Raw genomic sequence first — 22,068 nt, forward strand, 5'->3', positions numbered from 1 at the left:
TTGAATTTTTTTTCATTACTTTTCTCTGCTGCTGGTGCTGCTATAGCAGAGCTCGTTTGGCGAATCTCTCTCTCTCTCTCTCTCTTTGTGATTGCCGCTAACTAAAAAAGAAGTTGTTCCGGTCGATCGTTGCTTGACAATTGTAAGCGAACGTCGCATATTTACCAGAACTGCCAGAACAGAGAACCACCAGAAGAACCAAGAAGAACAAATCTATACCGAGTGAATCGATATTACTGCCTATATATTTCGATCAAACTTTTAGTTTTCTCACTTTATTGGTATACCGGTAGAATTAATATTTTTGGAAACATTAAATTACGTGCCATATAAAATGGTTGATTATAGCAAGTGGAAGGATATAGAGGTAAGAATAAATACACATTAACGCTTCGTTTTCTTGGTTATAAGCTTCTAGAAAGTTTCGTCTAAACTGCGTGGAATTTTCCAAAGTTCTCCTTTTAACCTTGTGCTTTCTTGTGATGTAAATCCTAATTTCTCTTTTGAATGTTTCACATCAGATTAATATTAGTTTTAAAGGTAACACTTGATGTTACCTTTTTTTTCTATTTGTTTTGATTCGTCACCCAGGACATTGCAAAATTTTTTTTTTTATCGACATACGAGAATCATGATGAAGTTTGTTGTTGCACCATAATAAGATAAATAATGATTCATAACGGTAAAAACGACTATAATGCTTGAATTAATTAAATGACATATGTACACGCGTGCATGAACACATACACACACACACACCGTTGAAGAATAAAAATCATTATTTCAAACATGATTATCTTTGTTAATAAATATTACACGATAAATAAATGGTTACGATAACGATACTGACAATTACTTCTCTATGATTGATGAACAGATTTCTGATGACGAGGATGATACACATCCCAATATTGATACTCCGTCTTTATTCAGATGGCGGCATCAAGCCCGTATCGAACGAATGGAAGAGCAAGAGAGAGAACAACGAGAGTTCCAACAACTGAAATTAGAGTAAGCGTTGCTCAAGTTTCAGGAGCTTAGTTATCCACAATTGATGAAGAATAAAGTTGTTGGTATTGCCTAAGTTTTTTACAACCCCGGTAGGTCTCTGTGTAAATCTGACACTGTTGAAACAGAAACAACGAATTATGAGCACTTAACAGATCTGACAAGAACATAAAATACAAGTGTATCCTTATAAAAAACAAAATGAGTATGATTAGGAGCGTTTTAAAAATAGGCAAAAATGGAAAAATTCTATGACACTTATCGTGTTATATCGATCATTTGATTAATAGGAAGAGATTAGAAATGTATGAAACTCTCAAGGACAGGGATTTTTATATTAAAATTCGACTTTTTCTTTTACACGAGATTTATGCATAATATCAATGAATTTTTCATACGTTCACTCGCATGACAGAACTGTGCAAAAGTGATAAAATCTGTTGAAATGTGTTCAGTAATTCTTCAAATTGCCCTCCTACATTCATATGCCCTGGATCATGGACGGATATCATAGGTTTTGAAATGTCATGTGTTTCATCCAACTCATTCGTTGACTATTTTTAATGAAAAATTTCCATTTCAAGAACTGAGAGAAAGCTCAAAGAGCGAAAGAACGAACTAGAAGCTCTGGAGGAGAAACAAAAAAGGATACCATGCAACACGGAGGAGTTGTCGACACTGAAGAAAGCAATAGAGGAATTAGAGATCGAGCAAAGAAAGATCAAGGCGAAAGAGGAAGATTTGAAGAAAAAAGAAAAATTGAGACCCTGGAATGTGGATACGATCGGACATGCGGGATTTACGAAAACGGTGATAAACACAAAACCAGCAAGGAAGGAAGATGAATCCGAATTACCGGACGAAGTGAGGGAAAAAAGAATGAAGGATTTTGTGAAGGAAAATGAGAAAAAATTGAAGGAATTCGGAATGCTGAGACGATACGATGATAGCAAAAAATTCTTGCAAGAAAATCAACAGCTGGTTTGCGAAAATACTGCAAATTATTTGGTCATTTGGTGCATCAATCTCGAAATGGAAGAAGTGGGTTTACTTGAGTTTGATTTTGATTATTTTTATCTATAATTTGTTATTTACACCTCATATTTTACCAGATAATTTAATTTCCACAGAAACATGTATTGATGGAGCACGTCGCTCATCAGTGCATGTGTATGCAATACATCCTCGAACTGTCCAAGCAATTGGACGTTGATCCGAGAGCCTGTGTCGGCTCATTCTTCAGCCGTATTCAAATAGCCGAGGTCGAATACAAAAAGTCTTTCGAGGACGAGCTTACCGCCTTCAAGGATCGGATACGTAAGAGAGCAGCAGAAAAAGTTGCTGAGGCTCTTAAAGAGGATGAAGAGGAGGAACGCTTGGCTCGCCTTGGACCTGGAGGCCTTGATCCTGTTGAAGTCTTTGAGTCTCTGCCTGAGGTGAAAATACTCGTTCAACATTTTGTCCCACGCATTGGAAACTATTAAATAATATCCCACGCGATTTTTTAATGTCGGTTTCCCGTTACAGGCCCTTCAAAAATGCTTCGAGGTTCAAGACATTCCTCTGCTGCAAAAAACAATAGATGAAATGCCTGAGGAAGAAGCCAAATATCACATGAAACGATGTGTCGACAGCGGTTTGTGGGTACCGGATGCAAAATCAAAAAACAAAAGCACATTATTAAACGAAGGTGACCAAGAGGAGGAAAATTTATTGAGTGAGAAAAAACCAGTCGATCATGAATAATCCACCCAATAATTATTTTTCATCAAAATTTTTTTCAAGTTAGTAAACACATTCTTACACTTCCGTACTCTGTGAAGAACAAATTGACCTTTATCTTTTCACTTTATTTTATCCATCAAATGAATCATGCGTTAAACTAGAATTTATCAAATATTTCTATAAATTTGTTTTACCGAAACCCAATCATCATTGAATAAAATAATTGCTATTATTAGACATTGCAATCGTAACATTAAAAATAAATGGATGATGATTTATTTTTCTTATCCTATCCTAAAAAGAATTTCTAGAACGTTTCAGCATCAATGACTCGCGCCATTTCTTTTTTTTTCTCCATAAACTCAAAATCCTGTGTTGAATTTCATGTGAATATAAATGTATTACTCGCACCTAAACGGGGAAAAATTGTTCAGAACTTGTTTAAAAAATTTCAGAGTAAAAAATATATATATAATATAATAATAACGTGTAAAATTTCAGGTGAAATTTTACACGTTAAAAAAGCCCTAAATAGTATATTGTCGTTTCTCAATTGAAATTTGAATATGCCGCCAAAAAAATCATTCGATATTTCGATATGCGAGAGTAGCAGCACATGCGTTCGCGGAAATCGTGAGCATGCGCGACCGGAAATGGCGTAGTAGTAGTATATCGAACGTTCGGGATTCTCCTCCTTTTCCGGTGTTGATGTGCCAAATGGTCTTTGGGTAATATTTTACGTCTCTCATTCTGAAAGCTTTACGCAAGATTATTTATTTGAAAAAAAAACAATACTACGCACAGTCCCGGTGATTGAAATTTTTGCAAACTTAACGTTGCACGCATTTGCTGTAAATAAGTTAATTTAATGTCGTAAATACATCGTTTCAAGTTGGAACTCCGCTTTGGTGAATCGCTTGTTCTATAACCGCTGTGTCCCCTGCCTGGCTTCTATACATATATATAAATTTTTTTTCAGAATCATAAGCCTAAGTAAGAACGGTTCACAATTTTCCACCATAGACGGCGCTTCATTCTCTTACAGACTCTAGGACTCGTTCTTTTTTTCATTTTCTATTTTTTTTTATTGTTCTTCACTATCCACGTTAAATATGATACTTTATTGCACGCTTGTGGACGAGCGATTCCTTGGTGAATTTATTTCGTGCTACAAAGTGAAAATTATTTGTGTTACTGCAATATTTATTATTCTTCGTTCTGTGACTTAACAAAACTGCATGCGCTATTTTTACTCGGATAAATTTGGGCGTTGCACGAAATTTCGTGGTGTTTTTGGTTTGCTTTTCGATTCATATTTTATGTGCAAATCTCGCTACGAAGCACCGCTTCTCAACAACGTACTCCCAAAAGAAAAATACCATGTCTAAACGTAATCTATATAATTATAAATCGATGTGTTTGAACCAATCCCGATATGCGCGAGTAGAAATGGCGAAAAGTGTATGGTGGCTTGTGGGTAAACTAACTCGTAAAATCAAAATGGCGTGGCGTCTGAACGTTAAATAATATTTTTTACGCATCATCGATAAACGTGAATATCTCGTATTCAGGTCAGGAAGAAATAAGAATATTTAGAAAATTAATCATTAAAGTCGCATGTGTTGGTAGAGAAGAAAGTGTGCGGAAAATTCTATTCATAATTTTGATTAATTTCATTGGTGAATCTCGTATACTTGATATTTCTCGCGAATATTATGAATAAATTTGCTCAATGAACCGTGTGTTATCTCTAAAGATTGATAAATGCATGTATTAGGAAAGAATGAAAGAGAGATAGAAAAAAAGAACGCGCACTGCGGCGAAGCTCGTTTTCTCGTTTAATCGTATTAGGTTCACCGGGCCGCGGGCCACGAACGAGAAGAGGGGAGGGGGGGGGGGGGCATCGCGATGATGCTGCACACCACCGAACTGTCCGAGTGGCTAAGGGAAGAAGGGGGAAAGGTACGGTTGCGCGCGCGCGCGCCCGCGTTGCATTATGGGTAGACGGGCGGGAGGATGGACGGGGGGAGAACGAAAAGAACGAAGAACGAGACGAGGGTTCACAAAATGGCGGCCAAGCTCAGGCCAGCGACCATATAGTACGTGTTAAATTCGATATTTTTTTATGATGTCGGGTGTTTCAGTAACAACTTTTGTACACTAATGAGATCGGGTGTCATCGTATCTACGTATTAAAGTTGTTTTAAACGAAAATAGTGTTACGGAATTTGTAAAAAGAATAATATAGGAGGCTAAGTGAGACGCGTAGACGGGAACGATGCAGGTGAGTGGGGAAAATCGGGCTCGGAGGCAAGTTTGTCGAAACGAATTCAATGTTAATAGTGTTTAGATCGAAATCGTTGTACTTTTTTGTCGAAAATAAGGTATTTCCGGAACTTGTGTTACGCGATAAATAAAAAAATCTTCGAATTATAACTCTGCCGTCGGTGTTGTTTGGAATATTGAGATATTCACGTTGCCACATGCGTTTTTCATGCCACCAAATATTAGCCCATAAAACGCTTTATTATCGCCAAATTATTAGTGGATATTTATTTATTTGTGTGAAAAAGGATTGGGCGGGGTCGTATGGTACTTGGAAAAATGAAAAATCGTCGACCTGCTTGTAAGATTTTTCACAACTTCACCAAGTATTCGCTTCTTCATAATAACCTACAAGTTTGTTTACATTCATTCTTTAAGCCTTTTTTCAATGAAAATGTCATTGTTCCAGCCTAATTATCGCTCCATATCGTACTTCATGATTTTTCTAATGCGCTGCATTGGTCTAATCAAAATTTTGTGACGGACCCATTTTTGCAAATTGAGCCCAAACTTTGACCTCAGCATTGTTCATCCGTCATGTTCTTACATCTTTGATACCCCCTATTTCTTAGTGCGCCGTCCTCTTTTATCTCAAACTTTATCAACCTTCTCTACGATCTATCATTATTTTTTTTCTCAAACTTTATTCCATTTTCTCTTATGGCGTATATTTTTTTTCCCAATTTTTCCCAGCATAATGTCTTAACTGAATGAACTCAAGCGGACGAGACACAAAATTCTAATCGATAAATTATGGCTTTTGAGGAAAACACTTTACCCAACGAGCAGCACCTTTATGATTAAGAAATTTTTTTCAACTCTGATTCTTGTCGCGTTATAACTTGATTATAACCATTCCTCGAATTGAATCAATTTTTTCAATGAAAAATGCCGACTAATACCAATTTGTAATCTGTTTCTTAACATTATTAAAAAGCACATGTCACGGGAGGATTTTGATTGTAATATCCAATTGTTTAAGAAAATTCTTGCCTATTTTGCTTGTACATTCGTACGGAAGTTGCTCAGAAGTTTATCATTTCACCAGAAATGAAAAATTGAGGCTCCGAACTTGATTTCCCAACTGAAAAAAACAAACAAAAATCATTCATTCTTTTGTTAATTTTTTTGACTACATCTACAATTTTAGCTGTTACAAAATGTTATTGTACAATCTGATTGTTTGAATAAACTTGTTGAGCGCCGTCGGAGTGTAATTTATAACAAAACCTTGTACCTCTTGTAAAAATACACTCTTACTTCCTGGTAAATGAGATAAATTGTAAGATTTTAGGTTTCTTGCGAACATTGTCACAGTCAATGATCGACATAACTACGGTTCAACTAGCGCTGGAAAATGTAATTTCACATATAAATATATGTTTTTTTTCTCGTACAATTATTCGTGGGTAAATGAATATTATGATATTGAAAAATCTATGCATCAAATTCTAGAGAATTTTTATTTGTACACAAATATTCATTACTGGATTCTTATTTTATTTTACAACTCCGGAGAAATGAATATTGGAAAGAGACACATGAAAAAACGTAATTTCATCGGGAAATTAATGTTCCATCAGGAATAATAATCTTCAAAGCACATAAACTGTGCGAATATTCAACGTCGAATGTAGGAAAATAAACGGGTGTTGACCCGTAGTAGAATCGACGTTATCCTCAAGATGGCGGATTTCGTCAACAAAATGGTGGTCGGGTAGCAGCGTTGCTTCGAGAATCCGAAATATTGAGAAATTCCTGAGAGATTCCTCAAGATAGCGAGGTGGCTGGAATGAAAAAGTTTCTTATAGTTGAAAATGAAAAATCGCGAATCTCAAAAAAATGCGTTCCAAACAACAACGAAGGCGAAAATATAATGAAATTTACAATTTTATTCGATGACGAATCCGTTGATTATATATGTATTTCAGAAAACAGAATCAGAATCCGGCAAGGAATCTGGCTCAGATTCTGAAAATGAAAGCAAAAGCGACAGTAGCTCGTCGGGCAGCAACTCCGGATCAGGCTCTGGAAGCGATAGGTAGGTACTTTATTACTTACGTCTTTTTGTTGTTTCAACACCACGAAAAGTTCCATAAACACTTATTTTTACATTCGATACATAATTTATTATGACTCATTCGGTTTCATTGTATCATCGCTGGTTCTTTTCTGTATACTTAAAAATACTGTATTACCACAGAAGCGTTTTTCTCTTTTTTTGGACATTTATTACTGTCATTTTTGTGGAAAAAAAATTATAGCTCGTCACGTTTCTTGTATCAGTTCTGGATCTCTGACAATTAGGCTATCTCGTACTTAAAGTATCGCCCAACTTTCGTGTACACTGAAAGCTATGATGATCCAAGTCAGGGTTGGCGTTATCATGAGAAATGAATGAATTTTTAAAGCTCATCTTCGATAATCGTGTCATCCGATCAATCACTAAAAATCGAGTGAAATCTTTTGTTGAACACGTACGACGAATCTGTTGCTGTCCCAGATGGATACTTGAATTTTTTCCATTTATGATTGTAAAATTCGTTTGGAAATATTTTATATTTTATCGTCTCAACCCGAGATAGGACTGTTGTCAAAAATTTCGGAAAATTACTCATGTCGTGGAAAAAGTAATGGGATAAAGTGTTGTTTTAAAAAAAAAGTCGTTTTTTACTTGTCTGGAGTAAACTCTTATTATTTTCATGAAACCTTTCACTTTCGAAATCAACAATACGGCTTTACAAGTAATGACAAAGAAAACGGTTCTTAAAGATTCGTGGAGATATAAAAATTTGATATTGAAATCTATCTGTTTTTTCGTATTTGCAAGTATATGCCGAAGAACTGCAAAATGTTACTGAAATGTAGCTGCGCGAATAGCAAACAAAAAGTGTTGGAAAAAAAATAAATTAAAAGGATTAACGTTGGAGAAAAGTATATAGAAAATGAATGAAACGTGACGTTGTCCCGGCTGCACAATCGCAGTGACTCTAGCTCGTCGAGTGGTTCCGGTTCGGCGACAGGTTCGGATTCGGAAAAATCGGGAAAATCTGATGCACCCGCGCACAGCGATTGCTTTCAGAGCAAAAGTTCGAATCACAGCACTGAACCAAAGCGTAGAAATAAGAGCGAATCTAGCCGAGAATGGGACGAGAATCCAGACATTTATGGGATCAGGAGATCGGGAAGGTCGAGAAAGGAGCCTGAGAGATTGGCAGCACCGCCTGAAATAAATTCGGACGGTCGGAAAAAATTTAAGAAAAAAAAGTAAGTACGGAATCACAGCGAATAATCGGTAGTTTTGTCGAGTGGCTCATTTTTTCAGGCTTTATTTTCTTCTTTTATTTTCGTACGACTTTTCCCGATTTGCTGACTCGCGGATTTTCCTGTTGAATGTTTCTCGCAATGAAATCAAATTATATTTTGCATTGGAAAAAAAAAAAAAAAAAAAAAAATCAAAACTATCGTAGCTCCCAAAATTCGTGGAATTCCGGAAGTTCGGATTCAGAATCGGATGACTTGGATAGCAAAAGAGCGCCGCCACCACCTCCGAGTAAATCCATAAATCGTCGAGCTGCGCAAAAAATCAAAGAAAATTCGCGTGCACGAAAAAAAAGGGTTTCCGAATCGTCGGAAAACTCTTCGTTCGATAGCGATGACAATAGAAGGTGAGAATACACGAGCTTTTTCAAATGTCTGTTTCAATTTTTTTAATTGTCCATAAACAAAATCAAACAACAAATTTTTTCTTCTCTTCCTCGTGGTAGACAAATCACTAGAAGAGCCGGTACTACAGTCAGCTATAAAGAGCAAAGCGACGAGGGCACGGACAGCGAAGATTTAGTCGAAGTAGATGAGGCGGCAGCGGCGGCGGCGGCCGAGCCAACGGAACCCGACAATGCCGAAACTATTGAACGTATCATTGCACAAAGAAGAGGCAAAAAAGGAGGTCCGTTGCTGTGTTATTTCGTCACAGAATAATTTCTTGTGTAAAAAAAAAAAGAAGAAAAATTTCTCAATTTTCCCGTATAATTGAAAAAACGATTCCAGTTACGGGTAACGTTACGACTGTATACGCTGTGGAGGAGAACGGAGATCCGAATCCAAAGGATTTGGCCTTGGAGGAAAGCGAAATACAGTACCTTATAAAGTGGAAAGGATGGTCCCACATACACAATACGTGGGAGTCCGAAGAATCGTTGAAAGCTCAAAAAGTACGGAGTAATACCGATCGAAAGTAGTTTCCAAAAGTTTCCTAAATATTTTAATCTGATGACAAAGTGACGCGCGGTACGTCAAAGGAACGAGAATGAATGAATATATGGTTTCAGGTGAAAGGATTGAAGAAACTAGATAATTTTATAAAACGGGAGAGAGAAATCCAACAATGGAGAGAATACGCCGGCCCCGAGGACATAGATTATTTCGAATGTCAGGCAGAATTGCAACAAGAACTTCTCAAGAGTTACAACAATGTCGAGAGGATAATAGGCAAGTTTTTTTTTTAATGCTGTGATTTGGAAAGGCGGTGCCCCGAACCTCTGAGAAATATAAATTTAGGAATAATAAAATTGAATTTTTTGTTACAGCGGAATACAACAAGCCGGATTCGGATCATCCGGATTATTATTGCAAATGGGAGAGTTTACCTTATGCAGATTCGACGTGGGAGGACGGTGCGTTGATAATTCGCAAGTGGCCGGAAATGATTAAGGAATTCCGCGATAGGGAAGATTCGAAGAGAACGCCAAGTAAACATTGCAAAGTATTAAAATCAAGGCCCAAGTTTCATCAGTTGAAAGCGCAACCGGAATACATGGGACGTGGTAAAGAGCTCGTTCTTCGAGATTATCAGATGGACGGTTTGAATTGGATGATCCATTCGTGGTGTAAAGAGAACAGTGTCATATTGGCGGACGAGATGGGGCTTGGAAAAACAATTCAGACGATATGCTTCCTGTATTATCTGTTCCACACGCACCAGCTTTACGGGCCGTTTCTTCTGGTAGTGCCACTATCGACGATGACATCGTGGCAACGAGAAATGGCACAGTGGGCGCCCGACATGAATTTCGTCACGTATCTCGGTGACGTTACGTCGCGCAACGTAATTCGCGAATACGAATGGTGTTACAGCTCGAAAAGATTGAAATTCAACGCAATATTGACGACTTACGAGATCGTTCTTAAGGACAAAGCACTTTTAGGGGCTCTCAATTGGGCGGTGATTCTCGTTGACGAGGCGCATCGTTTGAAAAACGATGATTCCTTGTTGTATAAAGCACTAATGGAATTTCATACGAATCATCGGCTCCTCATAACGGGTACACCTTTGCAAAATAGTCTGAAAGAATTGTGGGCGCTGCTACATTTTATAATGCCGTCGAAATTCAACAATTGGGAGGAATTCGAGAAGGAACACGACAACGCCGCCCAAAAAGGTTATTCCAAACTGCACAAACAATTAGAACCTTTTATACTGCGGCGCGTTAAGAAAGACGTGGAAAAATCCTTGCCCGCCAAAGTCGAACAAATATTACGGGTTGAAATGACCTCGTTGCAAAAACAATACTACAAATGGATATTGACAAAGAATTATAACGCTTTGAGAAAGGGTGTAAAGGGCTCGACCATGACTTTCATAAATATTGTTATCGAATTGAAGAAATGTTGCAATCACGCGTTTCTTACGAAACCAATGGAATCGGAAAGAAAAGATTCGGACGAGGATTATCTTCAATCGATCATACGGGGCTCGGGTAAGCTCGTTTTGCTCGATAAACTTTTGGTAAGATTACGCGAAACCGGGCACAGAGTATTGATATTCAGTCAAATGGTAAGAATGCTCGATATTCTCGGTGAATATTTACAAAAGAGGCATTTTCCATTTCAACGTTTGGACGGTAGTATAAAAGGGGAACTGAGAAAACAAGCTCTGGATCATTTCAACGCGGAAGGCTCATCGGATTTTTGCTTTTTGTTATCGACCAGAGCCGGTGGCCTCGGAATAAATCTCGCAACCGCTGACACGGTAATTATCTTTGACTCGGACTGGAATCCGCAAAACGATCTTCAGGCGCAAGCCCGGGCCCATCGAATTGGTCAGAAGAATCAAGTGAATATTTATCGTTTGGTGACGAAAAATTCGGTCGAAGAGGAGATCGTTGAGCGTGCCAAACAAAAAATGGTGCTCGACCATTTGGTTATACAGAGAATGGACACGACCGGCAGAACGGTACTGGACAAAAAAAGTCCTGGAACAAATAACAATCCGTTCAACAAAGAGGATTTGAACGCAATTTTGAAATTCGGAGCTGAAGAACTGTTCAAAGACGAGGAGGACGGTGACGAGGAACCGACCTGTGACATCGACGAAATTTTACGACGAGCCGAGACACGGGACGAAGCCCCGGCAACCGTCGGTGATGAATTGCTCTCGGCTTTCAAGGTCGCGAGTTTTGCCGCTTTCGAGGAAGAACCGGAGCCGCTGCTCGCTCAAACGGCTGACAACGACGACGAGAGCAAAGATTGGGCAGAAATAATACCCGAGAATTTCCGTGCTAAAGTCGAGGAACACGAAAAATCGAAGGAAATGGAGGATTTATATTTACCACCGAGAAGCCGAAAGACTCTTCAACAGTTGAATCAATCGAGTCGCGAGGAACGAGGAAGAAAACGAAGAAAGATGCAGTCGGAGGAGAGCGAGGACGGCGACGAGACAGGAAGCGGCGACGCGGATGGTTCCGACGACGAGGAAGATGACGAGGATAGACCAAAAAAACGCGGCAGGCCCAGAGTTTTGCCTCGCGAAGTCGTCAAGAGTTTTACCGACGTCGAAATTCGTCGTTTCGTAAAGAGTTATAAAAAGTTCGCTGCCCCGGGAAAGCGAATCGACGACATCGCTGCCGATGCGGAATTGCAGGAGAAACCAGTGACCGAATTGAAATGGCTTGCTGAACAATTGCGAACGAGATGCGAGGCCTGCATCGCGGAATTCGAGAGCATCGCCAAGGAGAACAAAGCTGCTGCTGCGGCCGCGGCCGCTGCCGAGGAGGATAGCAAGAAACCCGTGAAAGAGGGAAAAGGTAGAAAACGGGGCAAAGGACCGACTTTTAAGCTCGGCGGTGTTATGGTAAACGCGAAATCCTTGTCAGCGGCGACGAAGGAACTCGAACCGTTGGACCAAGCGTTACCAGCGGATCCTGAACAACGAGCCAATTGGCACCTCGATACCAAATTGAAAGCGGCTAATTTCGATTGTGAATGGACTTCGGAGGACGACTCGCGATTACTTCGAGGAATTTATGCCCACGGTATGGGCTCGTGGGAGGCTATAAAAATGGATCCGAGTTTGAAAATCGGTGATAAAATTTTGCCGAACGACACGAAGCCCCGTTTGAAACAATTAAACGCCCGGGCGGAATATCTGTTGAAGGTATTGAAGAAACAAATGGACGCTAAGCTCGGTGTTACCAGAATGAGAAAACCGAGAAAGCCGAAGGAGATTAAGAGCGCGATTACGAAAGAAATAATCGTCGAGGAGGACAGTTCCGGCGGCGATGAGAGCAAAAAACCAAAGGCAAAGTTAGAAAAACCACCGGTGAGAAAGGAACGAGAGGAAGAGATCGTTGCGAAAAAAGAAGCTACGACGACGAAGGAAGAGAGCGACGGTGCGAACGACGAGAGAAAAAAGAGAGCCAAGAGAGACAAGAAAGAGGGAAACAAGAGAAACAAGAAGAATAACAAACAAGCGGTCGGACCTATGCATTTTACGGCTAACAACGAACCGAGAGCTCTCGACGTACTCGGTGGTTTAGATCCTTCGATATTCAACGAATGTAAGGAAAAAATGCGTCCCGTCAAGAAGGCTCTCAAAGCTCTCGACAAACCCGAAGAAGCTTTGAGCGAAGCCGATCAGCTCGATCGTACTCGTCAATATCTCATACAAATCGGCAATCAGATTAATACGTGTTTGTCCGTTTACAAAGATCCCGAACAAATAAAAGAGTGGCGAAGCAATTTGTGGTACTTTGTCTCGAAATTTACGGTTTTCGACGCGAAAAAGCTGTACAAACTTTACAAACACGCAATGAGAACCGGAGAAGATGGAGCATCCTCCAGTCCGGAGAAAAAGGAGGATCCGATTACGACCACCGGGCACTCGAGAAAGCACACACTCGATAAACACACCGACAAGCATAACGCTGAAACGACGAGCCTCAAAGAACCACCGAGATCGGCCAAACGAAGGATCGAAGAAATAGAGGAAAATTCCAACAGCAGCATTCCCAGTAAAAAACACGCTTCTACCGCTAGCGCAATCGCCGCGGCCAATAGTTCGAATACACCGAGCGTTACGATCGGTGGTCTAACTATTACTCCGCTTCCCTCCACACCCAATTCTAATACGTCAACCTCAAACAGCCTCGATACAACGAGACACAAAGAGCCCAAAGAACTCAAGCACAAAGATGGAAAACGAGAACGCGATCGCGACAGAGATCGCGACAGGGACAGATCGAATCATGGCGAGAGGAGTATCGATAGATTATCCGTTGCCAACAAAGATGAGAGAATTCGAAGAGATAGCGGTGGATACGCCGCCGCTGGTGGACATTACAGTGGAAATCGAGAGGAGGACCATTGGCCTCCTGCCAGAGACCTCAGAGATCCTCGTGATAACAGGTTTTTCTTCTTTCCTCTCTCTTACGCTCTGGGTGGCAAACATTATCGAACCCGTCGTCGCATCCTTAGCCACGCACTTGGGGTTGAATTATATAAAAAATTAAAATATCATTTTTTCTCACAGGTTTCTTGAGCACAAACGAGAAAGGATCGAATCATACGGCAGAATGTCGGGTGGTTATCACCGAGACAGAGAACGGGATCGAGATCGTGAGCGTGGAATGCACATGAACGACAAACGAAAGTAAGCAGCTTTTAAAATCTCAAACTCTGTTTTCACACAACTTGTTGAAAATGCATCGTCGGAAACAAAGTATTTTTTTCTTCTCCTTTGAATAATCGAAAATATATTTTTTTTCTTTCTTCAGTGAGTACTACAGATATTCTTCGGGGCCTCAAGGAGGTTACGGTTACGGTGGTCCTGGCGGCTATAATAACGCCGGTGGTCCCGGTGGTTATCCAGCTTCGGATATGCCACCTGGTCATTTTCGTGGTCGAGGATATCAGAACGAAGGATACCCCAGCGATTGGAGAGCGAGTAAAGATTACAGGAGGGATTATGACAGAAGGCCGCCGCCACCACCGAACGCAAACTCCTAGTGTTCCTTCTTAATGACCGTCCTCGAGCGTTCGTAACGTTTACGTCAAGTTTCTCATTTGCGAAAGCTCAAAAATATCAGAACTGTCGGCGTTTCAATCGCGCCTTCTACCGAGAGAAAATCTTTCTACTCTGCGCGAAAGAGTCTCTCGGAGACGATTTGACGTCCGTACGTGATTTTTATTTCCTCTTTTTTTTTTCTTACCAAGGCCCCCAGCGGCCATTGTACATAAAAACAATACTTTTCATGCGACTAGAGAAAAGAGAATCGACAAGTTACTTTTCCCACATCTTTTTCATTGAGCCGAGGAACTTTTTTTTTCCTCATCGCTAAGTGATTCGTAAAATTCGTTGAAAAAAAAAATATTATATATTATTGTCATAATGCATGTCTATACAGGAAAATAAGGAAAAGAAAAAGAACGAGAAACAATGCGGGAGTGAAAACTTCTCAAATTTGTGTACATTGAATTTACACTGTGGTCAAACAGTGCGGGGAGTATACAGTTTGTACTATAGCTTAGTTCTTCCCTAATAATGTATGTAAATCACCATATGAAAGAACGATTAAGTAAAAGATACGAAGGAAAAAATGAAAAGAAACAAAAAAATTATAGCGGCTCCCAGTTTGTCTTCGAAAAAAAAACGAATGCACGCGTTACTATCTCATTCACATCTTCCCATCTCACGGCTACAAAATAAGAAACGAAATCATCCCATTGAATTTATTTTATCGGCTCACTTTGGTTTTATGTTTTTTTTTTTTTTTTTTTTTTTTTTTTTTTTTTTTTTTTTTCATTTTGTAACATTTCTCGCGCCCCGCTATCGCAAATAATTTCAGATTCCCAAAAACCACATTTCGCCGGTTTCACGCGTTGTAGGAATTTTCTGTCCAATAGTAGTCGTTCGCTACTTGAGGATTATTAAGAATGCCTTCCTTTATACAATATTGAATGAATGAATAACGGACGAGGGACAGAAAAGAAACGAGATAACAACGCATCTAAGGTACTTTAGTCAATAATTGTTTGAAAAAAAAAGGAAAAAAAGATGATCATCGTCATTGCCCCAACTATTGAAGTTTATGAGTTTTTTCAGACATTCTGACTGCCTTTTGTATATTAAATTCAACAAGCAGTTTTGAGGAAGGCGAAGAAAAGCAACAATTGATTTGTTCGACAAATGGTCAGCATATTTCTTATTACCTATATGTTTGACTCTATTTGTCTCAAATCTTGAGATTTCGATACCCTCCCTCCTCCATCGTTTATTCAAAAGCTCTTTTTTCTCCCTATATAAAATAGGAAAAAAAACAAAGCAGACGATTGCGAGACACAAAATTTTTATAAAAATGTATCAACATGAGGAGAGGAGAGCGTCAGTGAAGCGATTATGACTGTTTGTGCGAATATGATTCGCGCCAAGTAAAACTTTTTAATTCGTCGATACTACATTCACGAATCGTGATTTGTGTAAAAATTTTTAAAAAGTCTAGCGATTCAAAAATACTATACGCTAGTATGATTCATCAGAAGAGCCCGATTTCTGCCATTAACATTTTCTATAATGAGCGTAAAAAGAGATTATAATTGCGTGACTCTCCTTTAAATTGTCTCATCAATTGTCTTCGGCGTCACGAGAGTCGCCACTGATTCAAAAAAGAACAAAAAACAATGAGAAATCATTCATGAAAAATTAATATACCTTGCAATTTCCGTGTGCATTTGTGTAAATAATAGGTACTACCGCGTTTAAAATAGTAAAAATGGCACTTTTTAATTATGTCTCCTATTTCCTAGTGCAGGATTTATTATCGATGAAGGAGAGAGAGAGAGAGAGAGCGCGCAAGGTGAAAAAAAATATGTCAAGAAATCGGATGTAGTTTAGAGATTTCTATGGTTTAAAATTAATGAAATAAAAGAAAAAAAAAGAAACGAAAAACAGAGAAATGAATGGAAGAAAAATTTCGACATAACAATAACGAAGTGTTTATAATTTATTACTAGCTGAAGATAAATCATGAATAACACACGAATAAAAAGAATGTTGTATATATTATATACATCTAATATGCAACTGAGCGAATAAAATTAATGATCGATATCTCGTAGTAAATAATAATCTATACCACTCGCTTTATTGTACTATATGATTGTCAAAAAAAAAAAAAATTGGCATCGTCATAGAGAAAAATATTGTATTTTATCTATCTTGAATAGAGCGATAACTCGATTATTTCAAAAGTAAATCCGATTCGTATTCCGTTAATATTTTTCTCTTGAAAATTTACAGCTGAATGAAATTAAGATCGTCTAAAATTTGATACCGATCTTCTCGATAATGAACAAGATCGTCGAGAAATCTTTGACTGCTCTCGTTGTGTAATTTCGTAAGTACAGGTGGCAATGGAATTATTCCAGCCACGTTAGCAAGATCGTCGTAATAACGAGCCTGATTTGGTCCCATCATGTGAAAATGACGTTTATCAACTCCTTCCTTTATCTTTTCAGCCAACTCGGCGCTCTCCTCAGCCAGCATTGACTCCTTCGAAGGAAATTTTTTTTCTCCTCGCCAGAATCGAAGAAGAAAACGTACCTGCGGATTCAATGTTTGTCTTCAACTGTTACTGACAATAAGATGAATTCTCGTTTGTATACGAAACTACTGGAGGACTCACCTGCAGATCAAACATGCTGAAAGCACAAACGTAAAATGGCAAACCCACCAAAGCTAGAGTCACATTTTCTATGGAAACGAGATGTTTCCATAGCGGTCTTACCATATTATCGTCAACCTTGACATTGCAACTTTCAGCCAGAAAAGGAAAGCTATATTTATAGCCTAAAGCAAAGAAATAAGATTGAACAGGGAATTGACGTTTACACAAAATGAGATTCTTTTGTGAACAAAATCGAGATTGCAGCACGTTCGGAATTGAAAAGAGTATACCTGTGCAATAAAATATTATGTCCACCGATTCGCTACTCCCGTCCTTATAAACGACACCGTTTTCGGTCAACTCTTTGATATCCGGTTTCTAAAGAGACAAAAAAAAAAATTAATCTCCGCACGGGCCGTGGTGACGGACGTGAGAAAAGAAAAGTGATGAGATAAATACTTGAACGACATTAGCTGGAAATACTGTGTGGATTGGGTCTTTGTTGTGGTGACTGAGTATCACGTGTTTTGCTTTCTTTGATATTTCCAGAGCCAAATCCATACCTTTTGTTGGGCGAATTAAATTCATCAACTCGTCAATCAATTATTTTATAAGGGGATAAAAATGTTAAATTCGCGATAAAACACAATCCAGAGGTATTTCTAATAATCGTTTTACCCGAGGGGCCGGCACCAAGAACGGCTACTGTTTTTCCTTGAAACGCATCGGGAAGCCGATAATCATGACTGTGGAGTTGTTGACCTTTGAAAACGTCATGACCCTGTATCGACGGCAAACTCGGCTCGAAATAATGACCATTGCAAACCATAACTGCATCGAATATCTCGTTCTTCAATATTTCCTTATTCGTCAAGTCTCTGACCTTGACCGACCACTTTGGAGCTCGAAGGTTGCTCCCGGTGACTCCGGAAGAGCCTTCGAGTGGCTCCACCGTTTCGACGTTATGGTGGAACTGAAAGTACAATATTTCGAATGTAACAACAATACTTTCTCGATCGAAATTCGCCCACTAGAAACAAATATATTATTTTTGGCGAATGATTTATAGAAAAATAAGTTTAAAAATGTGAAAACTCACGCGAATGTGTTGTCGCAGTTGAAAATGATCGCAATATCGGTTCAAAAAATCGAGAATTTCTATCCGCGTCAAATAACTTTTTGGCTCATCGATTGATATAGGAAAATCAGGATAACCCATTATTTCCTTGGGCAAATTGGTTCTAAAATTCATATCAATTCAGTTCCTCGAATAATATTAAAAAAACTTATCTCTACTCGAATACGAGGGTTTTAAGATGGGTTAAGTTATATTTTTCTGCGTTAAGTATGCCCGCACTTCTTCGATCATCTCGAACTGTGAGTCATTTATCGAACCGCGTGTTTACTGAATTGTTTCGATTTCAAATTGTCGTTATTCCAAAAAATAAAAGTTGGCTTCGTGCAGTGATTTTTTCGAAATTTTTACAAACTACAATATGAAAAAGGTCGGGTGCCATAACGTTGTTTCGGTTTGCAATGTTTTTCAATAAAAATTGGTATTGTAATAGTTGAAACCGTAATTAAGTAGAGACGAGCTTGCAACTACATATTCGAATATTTTGAAGTGGGGGGGAGTCAGAAAAAACTGATCGCAGACCAGTTTCCCTAAAACTGTTGGTCACAAATATCTACAATTGAAAAAAATACCTGTAGGAATGAGAAAATATTTTATTCACCTCAAGCTGTCGTACATACTCGAATGTATGGGTAAACCGTATGCATCGGAGCCAGTATTTTTCTCGTAAACCCAGGTACCACCGATTTTGTCAGTTTTTTCGAAACATACAACTTCGGTAACTTTAATGGCTTCGTTATCCTGACCGGAAGTGGTGTCGGTAGAATGTCTAAGAGCCGCGAGTCCTGCTGCACCCGCCCCGATCACGGCCACACGCATTCTTAATTATTTCAATTTTTTGCTTATATTTGAAAAGGAATCCGCACACTGATCTCGCGATGTGAAAATGAAAAGGATCAAAAAAATCTCTACTAGAAGAGCGATCCTTATTGCAGATAGAGAGAGTAAAAAGAAAACGAAGCAGATTCCTTTAGATTTTATACACTCGCCACTGACTCACGAAATAGACGATATGCCATGAAGGAGAAACGTTCGAGTGCTGAAACACGAGTCTCGTTGAGAAGGCTTAAAATCACTACTTTCTCGTATCAGTCACAACGATTATCTCTGAGCCCGGACTTTGGGGGAGATCGTTCGAGCGAAGGCAATTTTCCGCTCTTTCGTAATCGTAAAAATATTTTATTATTATTATTATTATTATTACGTCAGAGGAGAAAATGTTTTTTCGGACTACTAAAAACAAAAAAAATTATGATATGAAAACTTTTTTTTCCTACTTGGACGACGAAACTATGAGCGTAGTAGATCAGTGAAACGCGGATCAACGCGTAAGAAACGAGAATGACTCGTGAGTGGCACAAGAGCATTGGGGAGAGTTTCTCATTTCTCAGATACAACGATATAACAAGGTCGTTTTATAGTTGGTGGTTCCCTTCTCGTATTGTTCGATTTTTATGAATCCGGGATCATTGACCTTCGACCTATCCTGTACGGATCGTAGTGATAATGATATTGTTGTCTTTTTTTATAAAACTTGAGAGCACATTATTCTGAGAGATAAGGAAATATCTTGACAGTTAACGCTCAATTCGTACAAGAGTCGAGTAGTCCCGTAATTTTATGTACCGTTTTTCCTTTTAGACAAGTCAAGTATGTATATCGAATGAATTGTTCTCAAACAAGTTTGTTGTAAATGCGTTGCAACGCATGAAAACTACATAAAAAATTATGGAAAAAATTAACTTTATTGCAATAAGTAACAATTATGATGAAACATGGCGTATAGAATAGAGTATGATTAATATATAATATTTACATGAAACGTATAACGTTCGTGTGTGATTTTCTGATCTTCCAAACGCTTTTTTTCCAATTAAATGAACGTGCGTCTCGAAAAATATATCGACATAGAAATGGCATAAATATTAATATATAAATATAAGGAATTTGTTTGGACGGCTTAACGGCCGGTGGATTTCGAATAAACATCTTTCTCCCATTGGTTTTTGTACACAACGTACAGTTGCATAGCCGTTCTGGCATCCTCTATCGAGTTGTGCTCACCGCTTTGGATATCTAGGCCTAATAATTCAGATGCTAATTTTTTCAGACTCGGCGTATTGCCGTTGGCTATTTTTCTGAACGGTTTGTAGCGCGAAGTGTCCCTCAAATGTCTTCTAGGATGCGATAGGAACAACACGCTCAAATCGTTCTTCAAAGCATGCCCAATCAGAAGCCTGCCTCGCAATATTTCTGAAACTTGTGATTGTACCACTTTGAAATCTTCTCCATTGGTCAAATGATGCGGACGTATTCCGCTCACCGCTGTTCTATAATCTTGGACTTTTTCTCTCGGTTTGACATACTTGTCGTACACGCAAGCTCCGTGACGATTCACCAGCGAAACTCGTGCAAGCATACTTTCCATTCCATCACCGATTCCCACCATTTCACAGTCCATTGCTATTTGCTTTGTTAATTCTTTGTTTAACTTTGTCTCATCTACCGACAGGATATTTTTAGCCTTGTTTGACTGGAAAAGAATATTGAAAATGATTTGATGATCCATTAATTATATTAACTTTGAAAGTTGCTTATTTATTGTTTACTAGGAAAATAGAGAAAATTTCGAGGTTATGGATTCCAAATTTTCTTTCATTTGCTTCTTTGAAAAAGCTGATAAAAATTTTTTAAATAGTTACCTTATTCAGACTTTCGGGAACTACCATTCTCGGTGTTTTACGATAAATACGTGAACTTTTAACGGAATGCGAGTGGTGACGTTTTGATTGTTTTTCCGTTGAATCTTGTTGCCCAAGGACACTTCGAAATTTTTCCCAATTCGAATTGACGCAAGGCGTTTCGGAATTTTTGGTTACGATTTTATCGCCATTATCGGTTGTTTTTTCACTCGTTTCTTTGTCTATGCTCGAACAGTCTTTCTTTCTTCTAGACTTCTCACGCAGCGAATATTTTTCTATTACATCGGGTGACACCATTTTTGAAAGCATTATTTTTTTTTTTTTTCAAAAAGTTATATTGCTCTCCGCCAACGAAGATGAACGTATCTAACCTATAGAGAATGGCACGCGTGTAAGATGATCTCTCGTCCAACTTTTGGTGGGATTTTACAGTCACGTTAGACGCAGGATTTGCGATAAGAATTCTAAATTACATGAAGATTTTATTCGTGCCAATACCACTCAGAATCTTTTAATTTGGTTACGATCAAAGTAGACAACGTGTTAATTAAACATTTTATTTGTCTTCAAAAGAATAGCTCGTGAAGTGTAAATATTTCGCGGTACATAAATATAGTAGCTAGGTGTATATAACGTCCTTAGTGTGAAAAATCAACTTTGTTTCAAGCCTCAAGAAATTCTCTACAGTAGGTAATTCACCACCACACCGGGTCACCAGCCGGTTGAGTCGGTGTCCAACGAGCCGACGGTCAGTAAAAAACTGTAGTACCACACTATATATAGCGAAATATGCTGCTTCTACATGGCCATGGTCGGTTCGGTGGTGGTCGTACGATATATATATTTTATTATTTTTTTTCAACATAAATTTGAGATGAGAGAGACGGGATAGAAGAAGTCAGAGTGCATGGCGGTCTCTCAAAGTGCTTCATGTTTTCGCCACTAGCGGCACATGTGTTATTCAACTTTTGTACCCGTAGTTAATTGATATCTATATATATGATTCTGTCAAAACAACAAATAACCGTACAAATTTGAAAGTTGAGAGTGATTTCGAATTTCTCAACTTTTCAGTGTTGCGACTCGGGATTAACGCATTTGAGGAAGAAGGACCATTTACCCAGCAATACGGTTTTCTCGGTCTCCTTCCCTCTAGATCTCCCTGGTAAATTCTATGAACGATCACAGCGCCATTGTTATCGTTCCCCCGCTCTTTGATAGGGTACCCGCA

General features: G+C 38.7%; 3 protein-coding genes across 9 annotated transcripts; 2 read left to right on the top strand and 1 right to left on the bottom strand.

The window, feature by feature from the left end:
• Positions 1 to 91: 91 nt before the first annotated feature.
• On the top strand, positions 92 to 6,263 carry Cdc37 (cell division cycle protein 37). Of its 3 annotated transcripts, none has more exons than XM_043424269.1 (6): positions 92 to 367; positions 878 to 1,011; positions 1,593 to 2,049; positions 2,139 to 2,444; positions 2,536 to 3,461; positions 5,752 to 6,263. In XM_043424269.1, the coding sequence occupies exons 1-5, from the start codon at positions 335 to 337 to the stop codon at positions 2,752 to 2,754; spliced, it is 1,149 nt and encodes a 382-aa protein (XP_043280204.1). In that variant the 5' UTR covers positions 92 to 334; the 3' UTR covers positions 2,755 to 3,461; positions 5,752 to 6,263. The 3 variants fall into 3 exon arrangements, with proteins under 3 accessions (XP_043280204.1, XP_043280205.1, XP_043280207.1); XM_043424270.1 differs by having other exon boundaries at positions 934 to 1,011; XM_043424272.1 differs by lacking the exon at positions 92 to 367 and adding an exon at positions 673 to 682 and having other exon boundaries at positions 934 to 1,011.
• Chd1 (chromodomain-helicase-DNA-binding protein 1) lies at positions 3,468 to 16,444 on the top strand. 3 transcript variants are annotated; one of them, XM_043424231.1, is made up of 10 exons: positions 3,468 to 5,017; positions 6,990 to 7,099; positions 8,044 to 8,325; positions 8,529 to 8,726; positions 8,826 to 9,007; positions 9,109 to 9,272; positions 9,390 to 9,549; positions 9,648 to 13,743; positions 13,868 to 13,987; positions 14,112 to 16,444. In XM_043424231.1, exons 1-10 carry the CDS (start codon positions 5,012 to 5,014, stop codon positions 14,341 to 14,343), a joined length of 5,550 nt encoding a protein of 1,849 aa, XP_043280166.1. In that variant the 5' UTR covers positions 3,468 to 5,011; the 3' UTR covers positions 14,344 to 16,444. The 3 variants fall into 3 exon arrangements, with proteins under 3 accessions (XP_043280166.1, XP_043280167.1, XP_043280169.1); XM_043424232.1 differs by having other exon boundaries at positions 8,128 to 8,325; XM_043424234.1 differs by lacking the exon at positions 8,044 to 8,325.
• Positions 16,445 to 16,452: 8 nt separating this feature from the next.
• Positions 16,453 to 21,424, bottom strand: LOC122413714 (flavin-containing monooxygenase FMO GS-OX5-like). 3 transcript variants are annotated; one of them, XM_043424245.1, is made up of 9 exons: positions 21,209 to 21,424; positions 20,838 to 21,112; positions 20,502 to 20,668; positions 18,100 to 18,241; positions 17,679 to 17,973; positions 17,460 to 17,563; positions 17,291 to 17,378; positions 17,019 to 17,182; positions 16,453 to 16,936 (listed from the first exon to the last, which is right to left on the bottom strand). In XM_043424245.1, the coding sequence occupies exons 2-9, from the start codon at positions 20,862 to 20,864 to the stop codon at positions 16,628 to 16,630; spliced, it is 1,296 nt and encodes a 431-aa protein (XP_043280180.1). In that variant the 5' UTR covers positions 20,865 to 21,112; positions 21,209 to 21,424; the 3' UTR covers positions 16,453 to 16,627. The 3 variants fall into 3 exon arrangements, with proteins under 3 accessions (XP_043280180.1, XP_043280178.1, XP_043280179.1); XM_043424243.1 differs by having other exon boundaries at positions 20,838 to 21,424; XM_043424244.1 differs by lacking the exons at positions 20,502 to 20,668; positions 20,838 to 21,112; positions 21,209 to 21,424 and adding an exon at positions 18,737 to 20,094.
• Positions 21,425 to 22,068: the final 644 nt, after the last annotated feature.

The sequence above is a fragment of the Venturia canescens genome, chromosome 7, assembly GCF_019457755.1.
Source record: "Venturia canescens isolate UGA chromosome 7, ASM1945775v1, whole genome shotgun sequence".
In the NCBI taxonomy this organism is placed as follows: domain Eukaryota; kingdom Metazoa; phylum Arthropoda; class Insecta; order Hymenoptera; family Ichneumonidae; genus Venturia; species Venturia canescens.

Bases quoted from the DNA above. Each gene is read 5' to 3' on its own strand.
- Chd1 (XM_043424231.1), top strand. The intron at 7,100-8,043 runs GTAGGTACTTTA...GCACAATCGCAG, and splicing joins TCAGGCTCTGGAAGCGATAG to TGACTCTAGCTCGTCGAGTG. The intron at 9,550-9,647 runs GCAAGTTTTTTT...TTTTTGTTACAG, and splicing joins CAATGTCGAGAGGATAATAG to CGGAATACAACAAGCCGGAT.
- LOC122413714 (XM_043424243.1), bottom strand. From the start codon at position 21,146: ATGCTTTCAAAAATGGTGTCACCCGATGTAATAGAAAAATATTCGCTG. The intron at 17,564-17,678 runs GTAAAACGATTA...GCCCAACAAAAG, and splicing joins TCTTGGTGCCGGCCCCTCGG to GTATGGATTTGGCTCTGGAA. The intron at 16,937-17,018 runs GTGAGTCCTCCA...TTGAATCCGCAG, and splicing joins TCAGCATGTTTGATCTGCAG to GTACGTTTTCTTCTTCGATT.
- Cdc37 (XM_043424269.1), top strand. From the start codon at position 335: ATGGTTGATTATAGCAAGTGGAAGGATATAGAG. The intron at 368-877 runs GTAAGAATAAAT...ATTGATGAACAG, and splicing joins GCAAGTGGAAGGATATAGAG to ATTTCTGATGACGAGGATGA. The intron at 2,050-2,138 runs GTGGGTTTACTT...TAATTTCCACAG, and splicing joins TCAATCTCGAAATGGAAGAA to AAACATGTATTGATGGAGCA.